The sequence below is a fragment of the Drosophila novamexicana genome, unplaced genomic scaffold (genome assembly GCF_003285875.2).
Source record: "Drosophila novamexicana strain 15010-1031.04,08,12 unplaced genomic scaffold, DnovRS2.1 tig00000121-arrow-pilon, whole genome shotgun sequence".
NCBI lineage: Eukaryota > Metazoa > Arthropoda > Insecta > Diptera > Drosophilidae > Drosophila > Drosophila novamexicana.
Window position 1 is genome coordinate 109,569 of NW_020824773.1, and position 20,217 is coordinate 129,785.

The 20,217-nt window shown below is 39.3% G+C and overlaps 2 protein-coding genes across 2 annotated transcripts; both read left to right on the forward strand.

The window, feature by feature from the left end:
* The first annotated feature begins 14,153 nt into the window (after window positions 1–14,153).
* LOC115757928 (venom serine protease) lies at window positions 14,154–16,577 on the forward strand. The gene is made up of 5 exons (XM_030698394.1): window positions 14,154–14,418; window positions 14,482–14,806; window positions 15,722–15,820; window positions 15,880–16,045; window positions 16,112–16,577. The coding sequence occupies exons 1-5, from the start codon at window positions 14,194–14,196 to the stop codon at window positions 16,497–16,499; spliced, it is 1,203 nt and encodes a 400-aa protein (XP_030554254.1). The 5' UTR covers window positions 14,154–14,193; the 3' UTR covers window positions 16,500–16,577.
* A 619-nt stretch (window positions 16,578–17,196) lies between these two features.
* Window positions 17,197–19,661, forward strand: LOC115757929 (venom serine protease). Its single transcript, XM_030698395.1, has 4 exons — window positions 17,197–17,439; window positions 17,501–17,934; window positions 17,994–18,158; window positions 19,278–19,661. Exons 1-4 carry the CDS (start codon window positions 17,218–17,220, stop codon window positions 19,645–19,647), a joined length of 1,191 nt encoding a protein of 396 aa, XP_030554255.1. The 5' UTR covers window positions 17,197–17,217; the 3' UTR covers window positions 19,648–19,661.
* The last annotated feature ends 556 nt before the right edge of the window (window positions 19,662–20,217 follow it).

A 20,217-nucleotide genomic window follows, 5' to 3' on the forward strand; every position in this document is an offset into this window, starting at 1 on the left:
CAAATGTATGTAACAGGCAGAAGGAAGCTTCTCCGACCCCATAAAGTATATATATTCTTGATCATCAATAGCCGAGTCGATCTAGCCATGTCCGTCCGACCGTCCGTCCGTCCGTCCGTCCGTCCGTCCGTCCGTATGTATTAACGCAAGGATCTCAGAACCTATAAGAGCTAGAGACTTGAAATTTTAGATTGAGGTCCTCCTAGTGCCTGCGCACATCGAGTTTGCTTCCGATAATCGATAACTTACTCCGTTTCCAATCAATCGATAAAAATCGATATCATAAGAGCTAGAGTCACCAAACTTGACATATAGCTTTTAAAATAGAATATATATATGCATTTGATGTTGGAAGAAGAGGGTTTAGGGTATCCCCTAGTCGGGAGCTCTCGACTTGAGCCTCTTACTTGTTTTCAATTTATTTGTTATTTTTCACAAGTAAATATGTAATAATAATAAATTGAAAAAAAAAAACAAAATAAGTGAAAGTTAACGGTAACAATTACAATTGCTTTTTGTTTTGAATGTTTTTTACAATTTATGTGAAGGAAAATTAATATGAGCCACAATAACAATAATCACTTTCATATTTTGTTAATTCGGCCTCCGGGGACAGATCTGCGCTTGGCATTTTTTTATATATTTTAGTACAATTTTGTTTGAAAAAGAAATTAAATTATTGGCGCGTGAGGAAGGGAATGTCAGTAAAAATGCATATGGCTGTAAGCTTTGACATTTTTTTTTATTTTTATTTATTTTTGTTCGTTAACGCAATATTTCAACAAAAAATTATGCATATTAATAAATTGGTATGTACTTCCACATTTAAGGAGTGGTAGAGTTGTGCTAGAAGTCCCAAGCATAAGATACCGAATAGTATAATAAATCGAATATACTCAGTTTTGATTAATAATTTCTTGGGGCTGCAAACAAACGAACAACAAATGATTCAAATTTTTATTTAATTCGATGAATGTACATTTTAAAAATGAAATATTTAAACCAACTTGAATGTTAGTCAAATTAATTTATGAAGTAGGAACAACATAAAGAATGAAAAACAACTTTAACTGCCGACCACTTTTATTTCACCCGAAGCAAAAACCGCTTGATTATAAAAGAATTGCATATACTTTTCAAGCTACATGGGAACTCTCATGAGATTTCGCACACATTTTAACCAAACATAAAAATATATTTTTGAATTTTTTCTAATTTTCAAAGCCCAAAGCTCAGCGCACATAACTCACAACACCTGGGCCACACACGAGTACACACACACGAGCACACACACATGCACTCATGCAATCACACGGGCACGACGAAACGCCAAAAGTGCCGCAAATGAAAAATGCAAACGGAATTAAATTATAGTCAGTAACGAAACAGCTAACGAAAAAAAAAAGAAGAAACCCCAGCACATATAAAAAAATAAAAATAAAGGATATATAGGAGCTCTAAACTAAAAAAAAAGTTCAAACAGGCGGCGCATAGTTGGCAACCCGGGCCGCGTTCTCTGTTACTTTGCGAAATTAAATCTGAGCGGAAGCATGGCAAGCTCACAGATACACATGCACACATACACACGCATACATACACACACGACTGTAATGATGCAGCAGCTGCGCTTAGATTGCATTAAGTGGGCGGCCCTGGGTGCTGCTTGGAGGCGCTGCAGCCAGTTGCAAAGGCAACGCCAGCTAGCAAAAATTTTAATTTCCGCGCAAAAATCACAAAACTGGCAAATGGCAAAGCAAAGAGGCAGCACCCAGAAAAAAACACTGAAAAACAAAAAAAAACTAACTAAAACACAGCACGACGAAAGGTGCAAAAAATGTGAACGCTTTCGCGCACATTAATGAAACGCGCTCATGTGAATACTGGAGAGCACAGAAACTTGAACAAGGACTGCCCGAAATACAAGGCATGAGTTTGCCCAGCTGCACACAGTTCATGGAATGCACCGAGTTGTTAGGTACGGGTGCAGCTTGTATGAAATACCAAGCAAATATTCCAAATAGAATGTGGAATACCATTTCTAATTAACAGATCCTGAAGAACGTTGTGGTATGATTCCTAATCAAATCTGAGGCAAGATGCATCTTTTGAGAACTTTCAATATGTAATTATTACATAAACATAAAATGTATTTTACAGGCGAGAGAAATGCATTTTAGACCAACGATTCTCGATATAACATATATTCTAAATTAGCATCGATACTTCTCTCGAGTGAATCACTATAAGATACCCTGTAATCAGCTTATGACTGCTGTTACATAGTCGAACACACTTCTGTTCGGCGGTTGTGCTTATCCTGCTCTCTACCTCTCTAATGGGCAAATATGCCTTTACAGCTAAGTTTTATTGAATTATATCATCATCATCTAGTATTGACAATGCTCATGCAGAAAAATTAAAAAACGCAATCGACTCGAATGTTGATGTTTAATAAAAGTGGCATTTTCCGATCGAATACTCTGTTTTCTAATAAATAAGTATATTACAATAAATTGCGCAACAACAGTTAAGCACAACTTTCTCTTTATATTTGCTATGACATTTTCCAAAAGGGGCTACTTAAAAGCACTTAACGCAAAGCGCAAAAACACGCTGTGATGCAATTAAAATGTATTTGATTAGTGACTTTTGGATCGGAAAAAAACAAAAGCATAACCAAGCCAATTATCTGTGGTTGCGAGCTCTGCAGCTGACTGCAACATGTTTTTCAGCAAATATTATACATACGACCCGTATTTCACTAATTAAAACATCATATGTAATTTCAGCATTTTTTCTCAATCCCTTTATACTATATCGCGCTTTCTCTCTGCCTCTCTCTCCTTATCTTTATCTCCCGACCACAGTCACATCTCCTGTTACATTAAATTTAATTTTTGTATATTTTTATACATTTTTTCCTCTCACTTGTCAAGTCAAGGCTTAGCGCTAACTGCAAAAACAAAACCATAGAAGATAAAAAAAAAGCTGGGTGCAATTGGACTGCCTGGTCCTGCACACGTACCACCCGCCTGTAGGGTGGTCTTTTTGTCTTTTTTAATAAAAATAATATTTTTACTGTGCTCGTTACCTTAACAATGTCCTAGTCCGTCGTCGAGTTCCTCCACAGTTGAAGTGTGCGAAAAAAAAGGCTCAAATAACCAAGCCCAGCATTTTTGCCAGCCAACCATCCAACAAGTTAAAAGTTAATGAGACAACATAACTTTTGTGGTCGTCTAAATGAGTAGTTGAAAAAAATATTTTCTCGCACGAGGGTCGTCTAAGTAGAAATTGGAGTATCTCCGCGCGGAGATATGCCGATTTAAGAGCGGCTGAGCTATGTCGCTTCAAAACGACATAATATCGCCATGATCAACGGCGGGGCTATGTTGTTTTCAAACGTCACAATCGTGTTATTTTAAGTTCTTCTCCTTTTTTTCTGAATTAAATATATTTTAAATTAATATAGGTAATAAAGATTAATATTTACTTATTATAAAAATGTTTATTTCTCTACTCACAATAGCTGGCCAGATATGCAAAAAAAAAAAATACACACATCGTGTTTTAAAAAGTTGTTATATTCTGTCAAAGCTTTAAGCTTTTAATTTTTTTCATTTATATTGACACTCGCTTGGTCGACCATTAAATGAGTTATAATAAACATATATATATTCATTATTTAAAAATCTTTTGAGTTTACCCCTATATCACAATATTTTATTACATTACATGTCTCGGATAGATGCCCGCTTTTGAATAAAAAGAGAAATAAAGCTCCTTAAAATAATCTAATATTTCAAATATTTAGCTTAACACGTAATTAGACAATTCATTACTTTACTTACAAATCTCGCATGTACTTTAATTTGGTGCACAATTTGCGACGCTGTGGGAGTTGAAGCTCGGCTGCAACATGTTGTAATCAATGTTCTCGTGTGCGGCTCCAAAATTAAACAATTAGCGAAGAGAACGTCATGAAAAATGTTAGAAGTGGCAAACAAAGATAATATAAAAAAAAAGGAAAAGTTTCAAAAAGTTTGTAAAATGTTTGTTGGCACAGGGAAGGAGAACGTTGCCTGCAACTTGTGTCTTACGTCGTGTTAACATTACAAAATTTATGTGATAAGCAAACGTGCCCCGTGCCGGTCGTGACATATCCTATGACCAGCATCAGCCATTAATCAGCACAACGTTCATGCCACACACTTGTCACTCGGTCGACGCTTATCACTTGGTCCATTGAACGCTCGCCGCGTCTGGCATAAATATCACTTAAATCAGTTGACTTAGCGACACGAGCTGCAAGACGCGCGACGAGCGTAGACCCGCAGCTGCCCGGGACATATCAACTTGTAATTGTGACAATAGCTGTCAACAAAGCGCAGAGACAAGCCCCATCAGCTCCGGCTCCAGCTCCAACAGAATCCACCAATTCTCTACGCCAGGACAACAGGACGACAGACAGACGACAGACTGCTCCACTGCTTAGCCAGAGAGCTGTGTGCGACCTTTTCTCTTCCTCCTCTGTCTCCTATGCGATGACAATTTTTTGACAAAATAAGATAAATGAGTTGTTCTTGCACGCTATTTGAAGTCGGGCTGTTGAAGTATTCTATGAAGAATGTATTATATATTGGGAACAAGTTTTATCTTTTGTTATATTGAAATCAAGTAGATGTCTGGAATATCCATGGAATTTCATGGAAATAAATACATTTGATCGTCTAGTATTTTAACATGTATTAGCAAGATAAAAGTGTTGAAAAGTTAATAAATTTTGCAAATCTAGAACTTGTTTTGCATTTATGTAATTGAATAATTTATTTGAGAGAAAAATGCTATGAAAGATATTTAGTATATTATAGAGTATACAAAGCACATTATAAAAACTTTTTACTCTTTCTTAGCTCTTTTCGCACTGGTGGGGGACGTACTGGCAGTGTGCTATATGCGCAAACTGCGCGCCATAAAATGGCGCTTACTATAAATTTTAAAGCTAGACAAAATTATTTAAGAATCATTGAGAGCTGCTCGCAGTTCGCATCCTTCGCGCTGACCACCAACTCCTTGCCGCGCTCATTTACAATAAATTCGCGATTTCGGTTCGGTTCAGTATTCCACTTTTTTGCCCCCAGTTTGCGCTTTTCTGCTCTGCATTTAGCTTGATATTTTCGCTGTTTTTCTTTTTTTTTTGCACCATTGACTAAGCCAAACAAAGTCTGATGCTCGAATTTATTATGCTCACTCCAATTGCCGGCTCGACTCGGGTTTTTTGTCTTTGCTTGCGTTATTTCTTTTTCTCGTTTTTTAATTTTTTCGCTTTTTCTGGTTTTGCCTTTTTTAATTCAATTTATTTTTGGATTTATACGTATTTATGCACATGGGATTCATTTCCGCTTACGGTTTCTAACTTTTAGCGCGAAAAAAGCCAAAACTCATTTTTTGCAGCCGTATTTTTCGGCGCGTTTTAATGAAAATTGATGCTGCAAAAGTGCGCAAAGGTTATTGGCGTGTCTAAATTAATGTGTACGGATGTTATATACATATATATTTGCTGTAAATTGGCGTTGGGCCACGCCCATGCCAGCATGCCTAATGCCCTAAAGCGCCAGAACCAGAACCAGAGTCAGAGCCAGCACCTGCATCTGCATTGTGTTCAATAAAATTTTGACATTTCTTAATTGAATTCCGCTGCACAAGTTTGCCGCGAACTCAAACAAAAGCCAACAAACCAAAAATCAAATTACAACAAAAGTCAGCGAGCAATGAAATTTTCCACAACACACGCTCGCACACACACGCACACACACTCGCACACGTACGTGGTTAGCTTGTATGAGGCAAACTTAGCGCTGGCATCCACGGCCACAGCCAAGTCGGGGCATAGCTGATAAGCAAGAAGGCAAATTTTATAACTTCATTAAATAATTGCACGCCAAAATGCAGCAAAAACCGCAAAGAGCCGCCGCCCAGACGCAGACCATTGCCATGGACCTGCGTCCGGGTCCTGCGTCCTGTTCCACAATTGCCCCAAAAACTTTCCGGGGCGCTAACTGGCAAAAGACGACAGCGTGAAGAAATCGCAGCCAGCGCCCAACCACGTTCATAACTCACCTGCCATGTGTTCCAAGTACTCAAATATTGAGTTTTTGGATTTTCTATTGAAATTTTCGCTTGTCCTTATCTGCTTGTGTGTGTGTATTGTGTGTTGTGTGTAGTGTGTAGTGTGTTGGGTCAGCCTTCGGCAAATGAGGCACCAGTTACAATACACGTCCTCAATTAGGCGTTACTTCACGGTAAGTGTGTGTGCGTGAGTGAAGTTGTGGTGCCTGTTGCCGAGCTGAAAGGGAAAGCTTCTAAAATATGAGAGCATGTCAAGTTGAATGTTAAGCTTGAGGATCTATTTACTTACCACACAACAAGCTTACCCTTTATCACATTGTTAAGTTCAGTATTTAAGAATTTAAAGCCCTTAATTTTGCTTAAGCTACAAACTTTCTTGATAATACTTCTTTCTTCAAACTCTCTATATTGATCCGGAACTTTTGTTCGGTGGTTCGGTTACAACAAATACCTCGCCTTAAGGGCCGGTTCGTGAAACTACTTTTTCATATTTATGAACTTGATTTTTAGCTGGAACCTATTTTCTGGTTATATTGAAAATATTTTTTACCCATTGAACCCATTGCAAATAGGGACATTGGTTTTTTGCAAATGTATGTAAGCAGCAGAATTATGTAAACTGATTCTGAAAAGTATATATATTCTTACTCGTGAACCGAACGCAGAATAGATTTAGCATTTTTGTCGATATTCCCTCACATTTTTTATTAGATTGATACATGTCGACTACAAACCATAGATTTTAAAGCTTAACTCAAAGATTCTAGGAGCTAGAATAACAACCCTCGTATATAGATAATAAATAGTTCAATTTTTGGATACCTCTCCTGCGCCCCACGAAATACGGAAATCTCTATTCTTGACGTCAATCGACTGCTCATTTTGGTAACAGTGAGGATTATTCGAATTTTGAATCGAGCCCTTGTAAACTATTCTTGAACACAACGTGTTATGTTCGCATTAGATTAACTGACATTTTGAGTAATCACAATTTGATATAATTAATATCAAACAGCATTTCATCTTTTGCAGCAACTGCAATTAAATTTTCTCTTGCATATTGTAGCTCGTCAAGCTGAATAGCCTCTTAATAAATTTAATTTACTTCTGATGATATTCACACCTGCCCCAGGCAGTTCACACAGCACGCCAACAGTTTACGCACTCGTGTGTGTATTTAATGAATGTTTATATTACACATACGCCTCTTGCAACCGCCAAAGTGCACTGCGAAGTGAGGATAGCGCACAACGAGCAGCCTGCAGCACTCATTAGCTGCATTATGTACACACACAGACGGACACACCTACACACTCACTCCCACATACACGCACTGAGTGTGCACACAAATATTTATGCCACATATTTTCACACCTGTTCGACTTTGGTTTGGTTTTCTGGTCGCTGTTCGTTGGTTTTTCGGTTGCCAGCGCCACACTTAATTGAAATATTAAATAAGCCAATTAAAATTAAAATTATGGCTGCATTATGCCACGCCTCCGCCCCCAGTGCCCAGGCATTGATGGCAGACACACGATAGCCGCCACAGTCGCAGCATTTATTGCAAAATTACTGAAAATTATTATGAAATTGCAGTTGGCGCAGCGGCTGCGACGCATGTGCGACTGTTGATAATTTGTAAATTATTGCATTACTGATAAAAAGGCAGTTGGTGCTTTTTTCAATACTCGATTCAATATTAATGAAGTTGGTGAACCGTTTCGAGGTTTGAGTTCAGCTACTTTCAATTATCGCGCAATTTGCTGGCATATTTTTTAGGCAAATTTAAGGACTGTGGTACAAAGGGGTAGGGTACGAAGCGCAAACGGAAAGCCCAGGCGGTGTCCTTCGTTGTACTTTGTAAACATGTTGACAAAACAAAAGCAGGAAGCGCCCCTTTCCACCACCCCACTCCCACCTCGAAGCTCCTCGCGCCTTATCATAAATGTCATGCGACCGCAGAGCAACAATGGCTTAATTTATAATTAAATTAATTGTTGTAATTACTTCATTAGCGTTCACTTTTACCTATTCCAACTGTTCATTAGGCTCAGGTCCTGAGCTCTATTATGGCAGCTCTTGCGTGTTGTTGCAGTTGTTGTTGTTGTTTTTGCCATCATTTGTTGTCTATGTAAATGACATCAAATGCGACACCAAATTACACAATTAGGCAACATTAACATTTAATGCGTTATGTTTACGTTTTGTTTACCTGTTTCTTTGTCCACCCCCACTCCCCACTCTCCGCTTCCAAAACTCACCCCTCAAAGTGTGGCCCAAGCACGCAGGTCATAAGCATTATAATCGATTGTTAGTTAATAGAATTCCCATTGCGTTATATACTATTGTTGGTTATTAATTTGGAAGTTATGGATATTGTTGTTTAGTTCCTTGTGAACTCTTAAGCCTTTCACTGCTTCCAAAAATACCCTTTTTCTATTGGATAAATGGGTCCTAAATTGTCTAAGTTATGTCTTATTGACTGAAAATATTGAGGTCGAGAATGTTATCAGCATTTTCTTTCTGTTAGTTTCTGAGAACACAAAATCCCGTGCCTCGTTGTTCATATCATGTATATCATTAAAACCAGATTTTGTACATTTGACGTGTCAAATTTTGGTTCGACGTATAGACAAATTATAAGAAAAAATACCCTAGAAAATAACACTAATATCTTTTGACGTTGAAGTATAGTTTTCTAATTCAATATCGCATATGTAAATGTTATGCATTCAATTAAAACTGTTGCTCATATAAATTGAAAAATTACATCTATTTATGAAAATCTAAGAGGAAAAACCCGTTACCTGAGTCCGTTTCCCAAACAACCAAACGCCTCGAACCCACAACGCTACCAGCGACGGTCTCGACGTTGCCGGCGTGGTCGCATCGCCCCAAAGCAAAAACTCAACGAAGCGCCAGTTTGCAAACGAAGAGCGCCACAGCTAAGAGAGAGCGAAAATATGCACTCTTTTGTTGCGCACGCTGCGGTGAACGCGCTGCAGCAGCGCACGTGGCTGCTTTTCTTTTACCTTTTACGCAGCGCAGCGCAAATGAGCAACAGTGGAAAATGTAAGGCAACCAAAAAAAATGTGCCAAGCGGCGCTGCCGGCGCCGACGCTCCAAGAGAGCGCGAACGAATAAATGTGCGAGAGTATGAGAGGGTAAGAGCGAGAGCGCGTACACGCGGCGGCCATTTGAAGCTGTGGGAAAAATTGCATAAAATGAGAGACGCTCTTTTTTTGCCAACGCGTTGCGCTGCCGTCAAAATTTTCTTTGTGTTGCTTTTAGCGGGCGATTCGTAAACAAATTCTGTGATTGGCTGACAGCCGTTGTTGGCAGGGGGCAGGGCAGGGGTCTTTACTGCTTGTGTGTGAGTGTGAATGTAGTTTTTTGCGCCACGTTTTCTTATTAACGCGTTTTTGTGATTGGGTTTGGGGGTGCGGCCGCCACATGGCGCAGCAGCGCAGCCAGCGTCTGCGTGTCGACTTTTTTCGCATTTGCTGGCAGCGTCTGTGTGTGAAAATGTGGAAAATTGCCTATGCGCACCCAACTACAACCACAGCAAAAAAAAAAAAAAAAAAAAAAAAAAAACAGCAACGACTTTGCGAAATGAGTGTAATGAGCGTGGCAGACCGAGTGCCAGCAACATCGGCATGCTGTCTCGCTCTCGCATTACACATACGCCGCGTTATCTATGTATGACGTATGCAGTTGTTGTTGTTTTCTAACTGCGCCGTCGTCGCTGGCGCCGATGGCTGTTGGTTGGCTGCGGCTGCGGCTGCGGCGGTGTTAATGTTTTTGCGTGTTTATGTTAATCGGGCGATGCTGGCAGCGGCGCCAGCATTCTTAACAGCAGCAGCGTTAGTCGCAGTCGCTGTCGCAGTCGCAGCAGTTGCACTGCTTGCTTAGATGACGCCTATTTTGCTGGCAGCCCCACCCGCCATACACACACACACGCATACACTTATGTATGCGCATGCATGCACATACATTTACATATGTATCTCAATATATGTGTGTTTGTATTTGTGCGTTGTTTTTTATGCATTTACTAGGCAACATTTTGATTGCATTTTTTTCTCCTCTTTTTTTAGTTTCTGCGTCTCTACGTAATGAAAAATTGTGTTCAGCTGCAGCGGCTTGGTTGAAGTGAGATAGCAAGCTAGCAGCGTTTTTTTTTAATTGCAATTTTTCATTAATTAAAATTTGCTTAGTTTGCATTTGAAAGTTTTTATTACTGTCGTTCCTCTTTGGGTTCTGGATATATAACGGAAATTTGTATGGATTTATTGTGATTGAAGGTCCAGCAAATTGAATGTGTGTGTGTATGTGAGCAAAGTGATAAACTGGTTGGATGTGTTAGTGAAAAGGACAGGAGCAAAGTTGAACGAATGACGCTTTGAACGTTAAAACTAGATGCCATTGATGCAATTACCATTCCGGATTTGCCAACCGAAATATTTTAAGAATTTATGAAGCAAAAATGTAAATATATCTATATGGTATTCTAGGTATTAGTTTTTCAGTTCTTTTATATATAAATTATAAGGAATATTCTGAGTATTTCATAGTTTCAAGTTATGATGCATTTTCAAAAAAAAATATTAGGTCTGCTTATGGTTTATCTTACAAATATACTACAGTTAATAGCCATAACTGATAGTTAAAAAGTCTCTCAAATTCATGGGCCTTTCTCTAAGGCAGGTCAGGATGTTGATGTTAAATATAGAATATTAGTGCATTTTTTTCTGCACAGTAAATAAATCGAAAATATTCAAGTAACCTCAAGAAATTATACTAATACAAAGCTGGCTTTTCATTAACCTTTTAATATATATTAATACATTAGTGATGTATCATTTTTAAATCTTTAAACTGCCACAGATTCTATCTCTACCATAATTTCTATTCTTTTCCATTACTTTTATGCGTTGTGCTGTCCACTAATTTGTGTGCTACTTTTTATGCCAAGCTAGCGGCAATTAATGATATGGCCACAAAGTCACAGCCACATCAAATAACAGGCATTCGAAAGCAACCCAAAGCACCTACACAGGCGCACACAGCCACACATAGCACACGCACACACCCACACCTGCACGCAGATAAAACTCAACCCCTGCTGGTAGCAATCTACAGCCAACCAATGCATGGAAAACGCATTGCCCCTGCCACAGGCCGACACAAACCAAAGTCAAAAAGTGCGTAGCACAACCGACCAACTACACACACACACACACACAAACGCCCAGAGAGATGGGCAGAAAACGGAGAATGCGTTGAGCTGATTGGTGGAAAGCAAAAGGACGAGAAAAAACTCTAACACATAACCGTCGCTGCACATGACGGCTGGAACAGGGAACAGGGAATGGGGAATGGGGAAAGGGGTTAGGTGCTCCATGGGAGAACTAGCAGCTGGATGCTGGGCGGAATGTCGACCACAACAATACAAAAGTCAAATTAGTGGAAAATGCAAATGCGAATAAAAAACGCAAAGCGAATGGTGCAAAAAACGGCACTAGAAAATATAGACATAGCAGCCTTATATACCTCAGCAATAGATAGACAGAGAGCACGATAGAGAGTGAAAAAAAAAGATAATAAAGAGCACGCAACGGCAATGGAAAAACTGCAACGGGGCATTTCCAAAAGTGTTGGCATAAAAAATTATATTATAATTACACATCGCAGTGTTGGAAACTGGTTTTGAGTTTGCTAAAACTAGCCCGATTTTAGCTTTTTTTCTTCTTCTTTTTTATACTTGTTTTTTAACTTTTGCGCCTTGCGTTAAGTCAATTTTGCTGCTTTTTGTTAATTTCTTTTCGCCCCACCCACATATTTAGGCATTACGCGTAGTTGTTTTTCTCACTTTATTCTCTCCATTAATTGCTGCATGTATTGCTCGATTCTTACGTGAATGCTGCCTTCAGTGGGAATTCCCTCGCACCGACACGACTGACAGCTGCGGTTTTACATATTTCTTGTATTTTTAGCATATTTGTTACCCCGCACTCGCTGAAAATGGGCTAAAAGGGGTATTATGGTTTTATGCAAATGTATACAACGGAAAAAAAGAGGCATCGGCAACGGTACGTATGTTACATGTATGCATTCGAACGTCTCAAAAAAAATAAAATTGAAATATATATTCCCGTTTAACAATATCAGCTCTATTTTTTTGATAGAATTGTTACAAATATCCATTTGGAAGAAGTTCCATTTTAGCTTTAAGCCATATTATTATTATTAGTATAAAACAAAATGATTGTAACGGCGGCGGCTACAGGGTATATCCTAGTCGGCGACTGGTTTTTAGTTTGGTTTGGAGTATTTTTAGTTTTTCTGTTTAGAGTAAATATTGATCCATATGTTTACGATGTAAAAAGTTAATTAAATATAAACAAATAGTGGGCACAATATTCATATTATTATTATTAAAGAAAAGTTTCAAACAAATATAAATTTAATATTCTACTGCAAAGCAATAATACAGAATGAACTTATTTGATTTCACATTTTTCAATAAATACATTTTTCGAGCTTAAAATGTCAAATAATTATTATTTAAATTATTTGAAGAAGTTTTTCATCAATTTTTTTTTTCAATATTCAATTTTAAATAGGGTTGTTAAAACAGGTAGGATACAACATTATTCTGTAATCACAATGGTTATTTTAATTAACGAAACAATATTCTTACAAAAAATGGCACAGCTAAAAAAACGTTGCTACATTCTTTTTTGAATTTGTTTACACTTTTGTTTTCACAATGCGTACTCTCTTGTGATGCTTACCAGCTTTTTTATCATAATTTAATTTGTTTGACTTTCTCGTTTTATGCATTGATAAGAAAGCAATTAAGTCTCGAATTGTTGTCCATTTAAATCTGTTTAAACAAAGTTCCAGCGTACGTTGACGTTCCCCTCCCCTTTTTTGACATTTTTTATTATTTGCCTTTTAATTAGAACCCATTATTTCAGGTGTTTATTTGCTTTTGTCGCGAAGCTTATCACATAATTGTAGTTGTCTGTGGCGGGTTGAACAGAAGCTATAAGCAATAATTATTTGAGCCCAACTAACTGAATGGCAAATACCAAGACTCACAATGCATACAATTTAGGGTAATTCAATCGATCAGTGAAAACGTTTTATTTGATTTTATTCCAATTTTTCCAATTTTTTTTTTTTTTTTTTTATTTATAGCATAGTATTAAAATATGTATCAAAATAGTTGAGTGATTGGAAATCTGAGGTAATAGTACTGATATTTTTTAAGTACATATATTAAATACTCGACGTAAGTTTACGACATAGCCGAGTGCAAGACCCCGCCTACTCGAGGCAGAAACAAGACTGAATACACGCCCACTACACGCCTTTGGATTCACTCTAGAAAACCCCAGAGGTAAGCCGAATATCTTATAAAAACTACCTTCAACATTTAAAAATAATTAGTGCTGCTTGTTACGAGGTGTGTGACCCTATAGATTATCAAAAAAAGGTACAACTCAAATGGATGTTGCGTTACGATACTCGCTCTGTTGTTTGTATTGAATTTGTTAACACCGATACCAACTAATTATAATATATGTTGTTATTATCAAGCAACCCTCGCCCACTGCCATTGTTAGGCAATGTAAATTTCGAGCTCTTATCGGTTGTCAGTCATTTAAGTCAGGGGAAAATAGCACGACGGCGTTGGCCATAAAATTATTAGCGTTAAGCGAGTGGCAACTGCCAAGTTCAAAATCGACTGCAATTGGAGGTCGAGGTGAGGCAACATTTTCCGTTATATTTGCACAAGTGCAGCGCACAATCATTGAAATGGAAAATTGTATTCGATACAATGCGCGACACGCGGCGTATGCGCAATGTGTTCACAACTTTGTTTTATCAACTGCTGTCACATTTAATAGTAGCACAATAAAGCAAAGTGTTGGTGGATTTGGCTTTGTCTTTGGCTTTGACTTTGGTTGTTTGCCCGAGCCATTCGTATTAGTCGGGGGCGGCAGTCAATTCCCACCCAGTTGAGTGCTGGCATCGAAGTCGAAAAGTCTTGTCACAATGCTGAGCCGTTGTCTAATCTTCGCCAGCTGCCTGCTGGCACTGCCTGCCGTTCGGGGCTACTTCGAGGGCTGCGATAACACCTACACGCTGCAGGCGGGGCCCACCTACGTCGAGTCGCCCTACTACCCTAATAACTATCCGGCGGGCACCTCGTGTCGCTACAAATTCACGGCCCCACTAGATTACTATATCAAGATACAATGCACCATTAGTTTGCCATCGGTAAGCGGTTTACTGGTGCCCATTGTGTCTGCATTGGGATTGCTAACGCATCCTCGTTTCTAGAACAATGGCCAGTGCAGCACGGATAATTTCTGGCTGGACACTGAGGGCGACTTGTTAATGCGCGGTGCCGAGAACTTCTGTGGCAGCGGCACCTTTAACAGGGAATCGCTCTTCACCGAGCTGACCTTCGCCTACATCTCGACGGGCAGTAATTCGGGCAAATTTCAATGCACCTTGAACGTTCAACCGCAGAGCTGCAACTGTGGCTGGTCCGCCACTGCGCGCATATCGAACGGACAACAGGCCTCGGCCAATGAATATCCCAGCATGGCAGCGCTTAAGGATGTCACCAGCAGCCTGCCCACATTCTGTGGTGGTGCAATCGGTGGGTAGAAAGATATACAAGGGAGAGCAAAAGCTCAAGCAGAAGAACTCAATTTTTAAGGACTTGTAAGGTAGACATCAGTCTAGTCTAGAATGCGCCACAGCTGCGCAATAATGGCTAGAAAAAAGCCACAGCAGCCAGATACCTATTTTGAGTGAATAACAAACAAGTTGCACAGATATGAGTGTAGCCCGAATAGGGACGTTTTTGATGGTCCTTCGGCTCATTCCAGATATCTGCTTCATTATCAAAGCCCAAGAGTTATGAAATTCGCATTTGGCCCGAATTGCAGACCTTTTAGCAAAGATTATATTAATTCAATTTTTTTAAATATTTTTTTTAATTTGCTGCAGAAAGTTTTATCATAGTTGGTAAAGCAACAAACACGACACTTAAAGGAAATCGTGGTTTGACACATCTTCAATCCCATAATCTATATATTTATACTTGATAAATATCCACAGCGCATCCGTCTCTGTTTCCTTGCAAACTACCGTCATCAAATTCTGCATAGGTCCATCTTTCTGTTGCTGGCACTGCATATGTCAGATGCGTCCGGATTGGACCATTACATCATATAGCTGTCATACCAGCAATCGGATAAAAACCAAGTTCGTGTGTGAAACACATTTTTGTTTTATATTTATATGCCTTACACATACTAAAAATTAACAAAATATTATCAACATCGAAGCACTATGGCATAAAGTCCCCAATTGTGGTTTACAAGGTATCTTGGCCAAGCTCATCTACCAGACCCTATCACAGCGTACTACTATATCATAAAACTCGTATAGAAAAGAAAAAGGAGTTTTTGCACGGCTATTAAATATTCAATGTGGCAAAGATAGCACGTCTTTCTATATTAAACTATTTAATGCGTATCTTTTTACATGTGTATCTATTTCTTTGCAGTCTCCCATCGTCATATTATAACCGCGGCTCACTGCACCCTGCAGATTAGTCAGGCCACCAACATTGTGGCCATTGTTGGCACCAACAACCTGCAAAATCGTTAGTTATATAAGCGACAAACTGTCAGATTTGCCTCCTTATACGTATCGCTTTTACAGCCAGCAGTTCTATCTATTACGCTCAGTATGCGATTCAGCAGATGCTGCGGCACGAACAATACCAAAACGAGCCGAATGTGGTGAATGACATCGCGGTGCTGACCACAGCCTCGAATATTAAGTGGACACGTGGCGTGGGTCCCATTTGCTTGCCGCCTTCAGGCACGTGAGTAGAGCATCGAATGGAGAAAAATGCTGAACAGATCCTCAAATATTTTCACTTTCTGTGCAGTTCCAGTAGCTTTGCCTACGATGGGGTCGATGTCATAGGCTGGGGCACAACCTACTTTGCCGGTCCCACGTCTACCACGCTGCAAAAGATTAACCTGATGGTGGCCAGCAATCAGGATTGCCAAACGGATTACAATGGTGTTGCCACAATCAATTCTGGCCAAATGTGCACCTACGACTATAACGGCCAGAGTCGCGACTCCTGCCAGTACGATTCAGGTGGTCCGGTCATCAAGCGCCTCTCCAAGCAGTTCCTTGTGGGCATCATCAGCTTCGGCAAGACTTGCGCCTCCACCGCTTATGCCATGGGCGTCAACACCCGAGTCACCGCATATGTCGATTGGATACGCCAAAAGACTGCCTATTCCAATTGTATAGTATCTATGTAACTAGTGATTCCTGCAAAATCAGTCTACAATCCAAATCTGATTCGACCTTTAACAAAAATAAAAAATATTATATAAAAATCGCAAATATTTCTTAACTTAAAAACGTTGAAAATTTAATGGTCAATTAAAATGATTTTTCCGTCTTGTTTGTCTTTTTATCAAAAAATCGACTTTATAATTGCGAAACAAAAGTCTGGCAACTCAAAATTCGGATTATCTCTAATTATCATCATAACAAGATTACTGGTCAATGTTGCTTGTATGTTGTATGTTACACAGTGTAAACACCTAAAGGTGAGCAGGTTTTCTAGACAGCTTTTAAAAGCCCATCGTGAGCAGATTTTGTTATTAACTCCAAACATAGTCAAATCTACCTTCCCTTCAATTTTCTAACGGCAGTCGCAGTCGCTCATAATTATTAAGAAATATATAGATATAATATGCTTCATATTATTATTCAGATCCATTCATCCATTATGAAGGTAACAATATGAATATTTGTTGAATTACTGACTTTTGTACTATTTGCAGTGGCTAAAAATCCTTCAGCCAATAGTCGAGGCATTGACTTCGTAACCTACTTTCATCAGGGAACTGACTTTATTTAAAATATATTTTATTTGTCTTATGGCTCCCCAATTCTGATATAAGAGCTCGTACTGCTTGTGATGCCGCTTGCAGTCACTGTCAATAATACTTGAGATAATATTCTGTGAGAATGTTCAAGCTGCCATCCCTCAGTTTTCTGCTGCTGCTGCTACTGCTGCTCAGCATGGTGGACGCTCAGCAGTGCAGGTGGCAGTACAATCTGCAGACCAATCAACCCATCAACATAACCAGCTCTAATTTTCCAAGGGCACTGCCAGCGGGCAGCAGTTGTCGTTACCTGATTAAAGCACCTCCCAATCATGTGATACACCTGACTTGTCGCTTCGAAGTGGTAATAAAAATATGGGTTGCTTACCAGGCTGGCAGCTCCTTTGACTCTATTTTGGTTTTAGTATCCCGACATCTGTCAGGCCAAGTTTCTCTTCATCTCACGCGACGGTGATATGAAATTCCGCGATGCCGAGCGCTATTGTCGCATGGGTCAAGTGTCCCGCACCTCGAACTATCAATCCATAGCCTTGGGCTACCAGTCGATCAGTGCCTCAACCCAGCAGCGCGCCAGGCTGAGCTGCCAGGCGGTGGCGCGTCGCGTGCCCTGCGACTGCGGCTGGTCGCAGCCGATGCGCATCACGAACGGCGTCGAGGCGGCCAAACACGAGTATCCCTCAATGGTGGGTCTGCGGGAGATTGGCTCCAATCAGCCCATCTTCTGTGGTGGCAGCATCGTCAGTGATCGCTTTATTGTCACCGCAGCGCATTGCACGGTCCAGCGGTTGGCTACGCGACTCTTGGCTCTGGTGGGTGATCACGACCTCAGCAGTGGTAAGTACTTTTCCTTGTGTCTTGTCTTGACCAATTAGCTCACTTTTGTTTCTACACAGCTAGCGAATCTATGTTCTCTGGTCAATATGCCATACAAGCCATTATCAATCATCCAGCCTACAACAGCATTGGAGATACAAACGATATCGGTCTGCTCCAGACATTGGCACCCATCGAATTTTCACGAGGCGTGGCGCCCATTTGCCTGCCCTTTGGACAGACACAAATGTAAGTCAAAAGTATTTATTACAATTTTTAACTAGGCAGCCGATTCCTTGACTGCTACAAAGTATACCGTGTAAATTATAAGAACTGAAAGCAGTTTCAGATACCAGAAAAACATTTTCTCCAACAGCTGAAGCCTTCATGTCCTAACGATCTATTCCAACAGAAAGTGTATATATATATATATATATATATATATATATATATATACGCCCAAAAGTTGGTTCTATTCTATTTGGAGTGAAGTGAGCAACTTCATATATGTTATATAGCTGCACAGCCATATGTCGAAAATGAGGTTCTTGTATTGAAAAATATTCGTTTCACCAAGATATTTTTCTCAATCTCAGCGTTTACAAGCTTCACTATTCTAAAATATATATGTATATACAAGTGCATTAAATCTTCGGAGAGTCGAAGATACCCTACGTTCTCGTTTGTTCTTACAAATATTTTAAGAAAAATTTGCCATTTATGTTACTTATGGTAAAATATTCTTATGACGACTTCACCAAACAGAAAATTTTATATTCTTCATCTTAAGCAAATAAAGCAATAAGAACTTCACTACTATTCTCAGACATCCACAAAACTCTAAAGGTGTTTAATCTTTGACGTGCGGTAAAAGCAGGTTCTCTCTTAAATCAATCTAGCACAAAAAATATTATAGCCAGAAAGAAAGAAGAAAATATCTATCCTCTAAAAGGTTTTGGATGGAGAACAGCAGTTAACTTACTGACGTTATCATATTATCTCAGGTTGACCTTCGTGTCAGACTTTTCTTTTATATAAATTTAAAAGCGAAATTTTATGATTTTATCAGTTAAGTAAAACTTATCTTATGAGTATTGTTAAACAAGATTTAACAGAGCATTTACTATTTAACAACAAAAATATATCAAACTTATCAGGGCACTTCAAAATGTTAATCTTTGTTTAATTCAAGCGAAATAATTAAATGGTAAGTCATTTGACGAAACCTATCATTTCTCTAAAAAAAATATCTTCATGGAGCTTATCATACTAAGGTTTTATCTAAAACGAGTAGGGAATTACTGCAAATCGAGTTCAGTTTCATGTCCATTGTGATCTAACAATCTTCACTTATTTCTATTGCATTAGAGCGGAAACCTACGAGATTGTCGATATTGCTGGCTGGGGCACTTTGGGCTTTGGTTTTGCCAAATCGAACACGCTGCAAAAGGCCCAATTGATGACCATTGTGAATTCTGAGTGCAGTGTCCGTTATAATGGCACCATAGCCCCCAATCAGGTGTGCACTTACGATCATATGGGATTGGGCCAGGACTCCTGCCAGTTCGATTCGGGCGGACCCGTTATCCAGCGTCAACGCTCACGCATGTTCCTGCTCGGCATCATCAGCTACGGACGTGCCTGTGGCCAAAGCTTTGGTATTGGAGTCAACACTCGCGTCTCGTCACATCTCAACTGGCTGTGGCGCTATTTGGGCGGCTCGGTTTGTGCGCGTTAGAGAAGTGGCTGTTGTTTATTGACTGTTGGGCTTCGCAATGCCATATGCAGCTGGCAGCTGGCAGCTGGAAAGCTCTCGACAATTGCTAAACAACTCTCTTGGCATTGCCCCTCAGACATTTGCCGCTCCAACATCTTCTTCGGCTGCTCTTGCTGTTGCTTCTTTCGCCTTAGTTTGGCAGTCTTGAAGTGTTGACAAAAGCCTTAATTTGCATTTAAATTAAAAAGCTGTGACATGTTTTGCCTATATTTAAACAATGCACAAACTTACAGCCCATCCTATCGGCCATGCAGCCTTCAGCTCTGTGCATAGTTTCCACCAACTACAATAAAATGTACTGACAGCTTATACACTTACATTAGCTAAGTACTTTAGGTTTATGGTTATTTTTATTATATGCTTCGTTATCGTTTGATATAATTTGGCTAAGACCGAAAGTTTATTTAACAAATTTATAATCAAGCTGAGCAAGTTTATTCTTAAGACACTGTCAAAATTAAAACAAATTTTAAATCTGTTGCCTACTTTGGTAATCATTAAAAAGACTTGGTTCATATATTACACTTTTTA

What these genes read in the sequence shown, in the direction of transcription:
- LOC115757928 (XM_030698394.1), top strand. Translation starts at nt 14,194, where the DNA reads ATGCTGAGCCGTTGTCTAATCTTCGCCAGCTGCCTGCTGGCACTGCCT. An exon ending in ATTCTGTGGTGGTGCAATCG is followed by an intron (nt 14,807 to 15,721) that starts GTGGGTAGAAAG and finishes ATTTCTTTGCAG; the next exon opens with TCTCCCATCGTCATATTATA. An exon ending in CACCAACAACCTGCAAAATC is followed by an intron (nt 15,821 to 15,879) that starts GTTAGTTATATA and finishes TCGCTTTTACAG; the next exon opens with CCAGCAGTTCTATCTATTAC.
- LOC115757929 (XM_030698395.1), top strand. Translation starts at nt 17,218, where the DNA reads ATGTTCAAGCTGCCATCCCTCAGTTTTCTGCTGCTGCTGCTACTGCTG. An exon ending in TGACTTGTCGCTTCGAAGTG is followed by an intron (nt 17,440 to 17,500) that starts GTAATAAAAATA and finishes TTTTGGTTTTAG; the next exon opens with TATCCCGACATCTGTCAGGC. An exon ending in CCCTTTGGACAGACACAAAT is followed by an intron (nt 18,159 to 19,277) that starts GTAAGTCAAAAG and finishes CTATTGCATTAG; the next exon opens with AGCGGAAACCTACGAGATTG.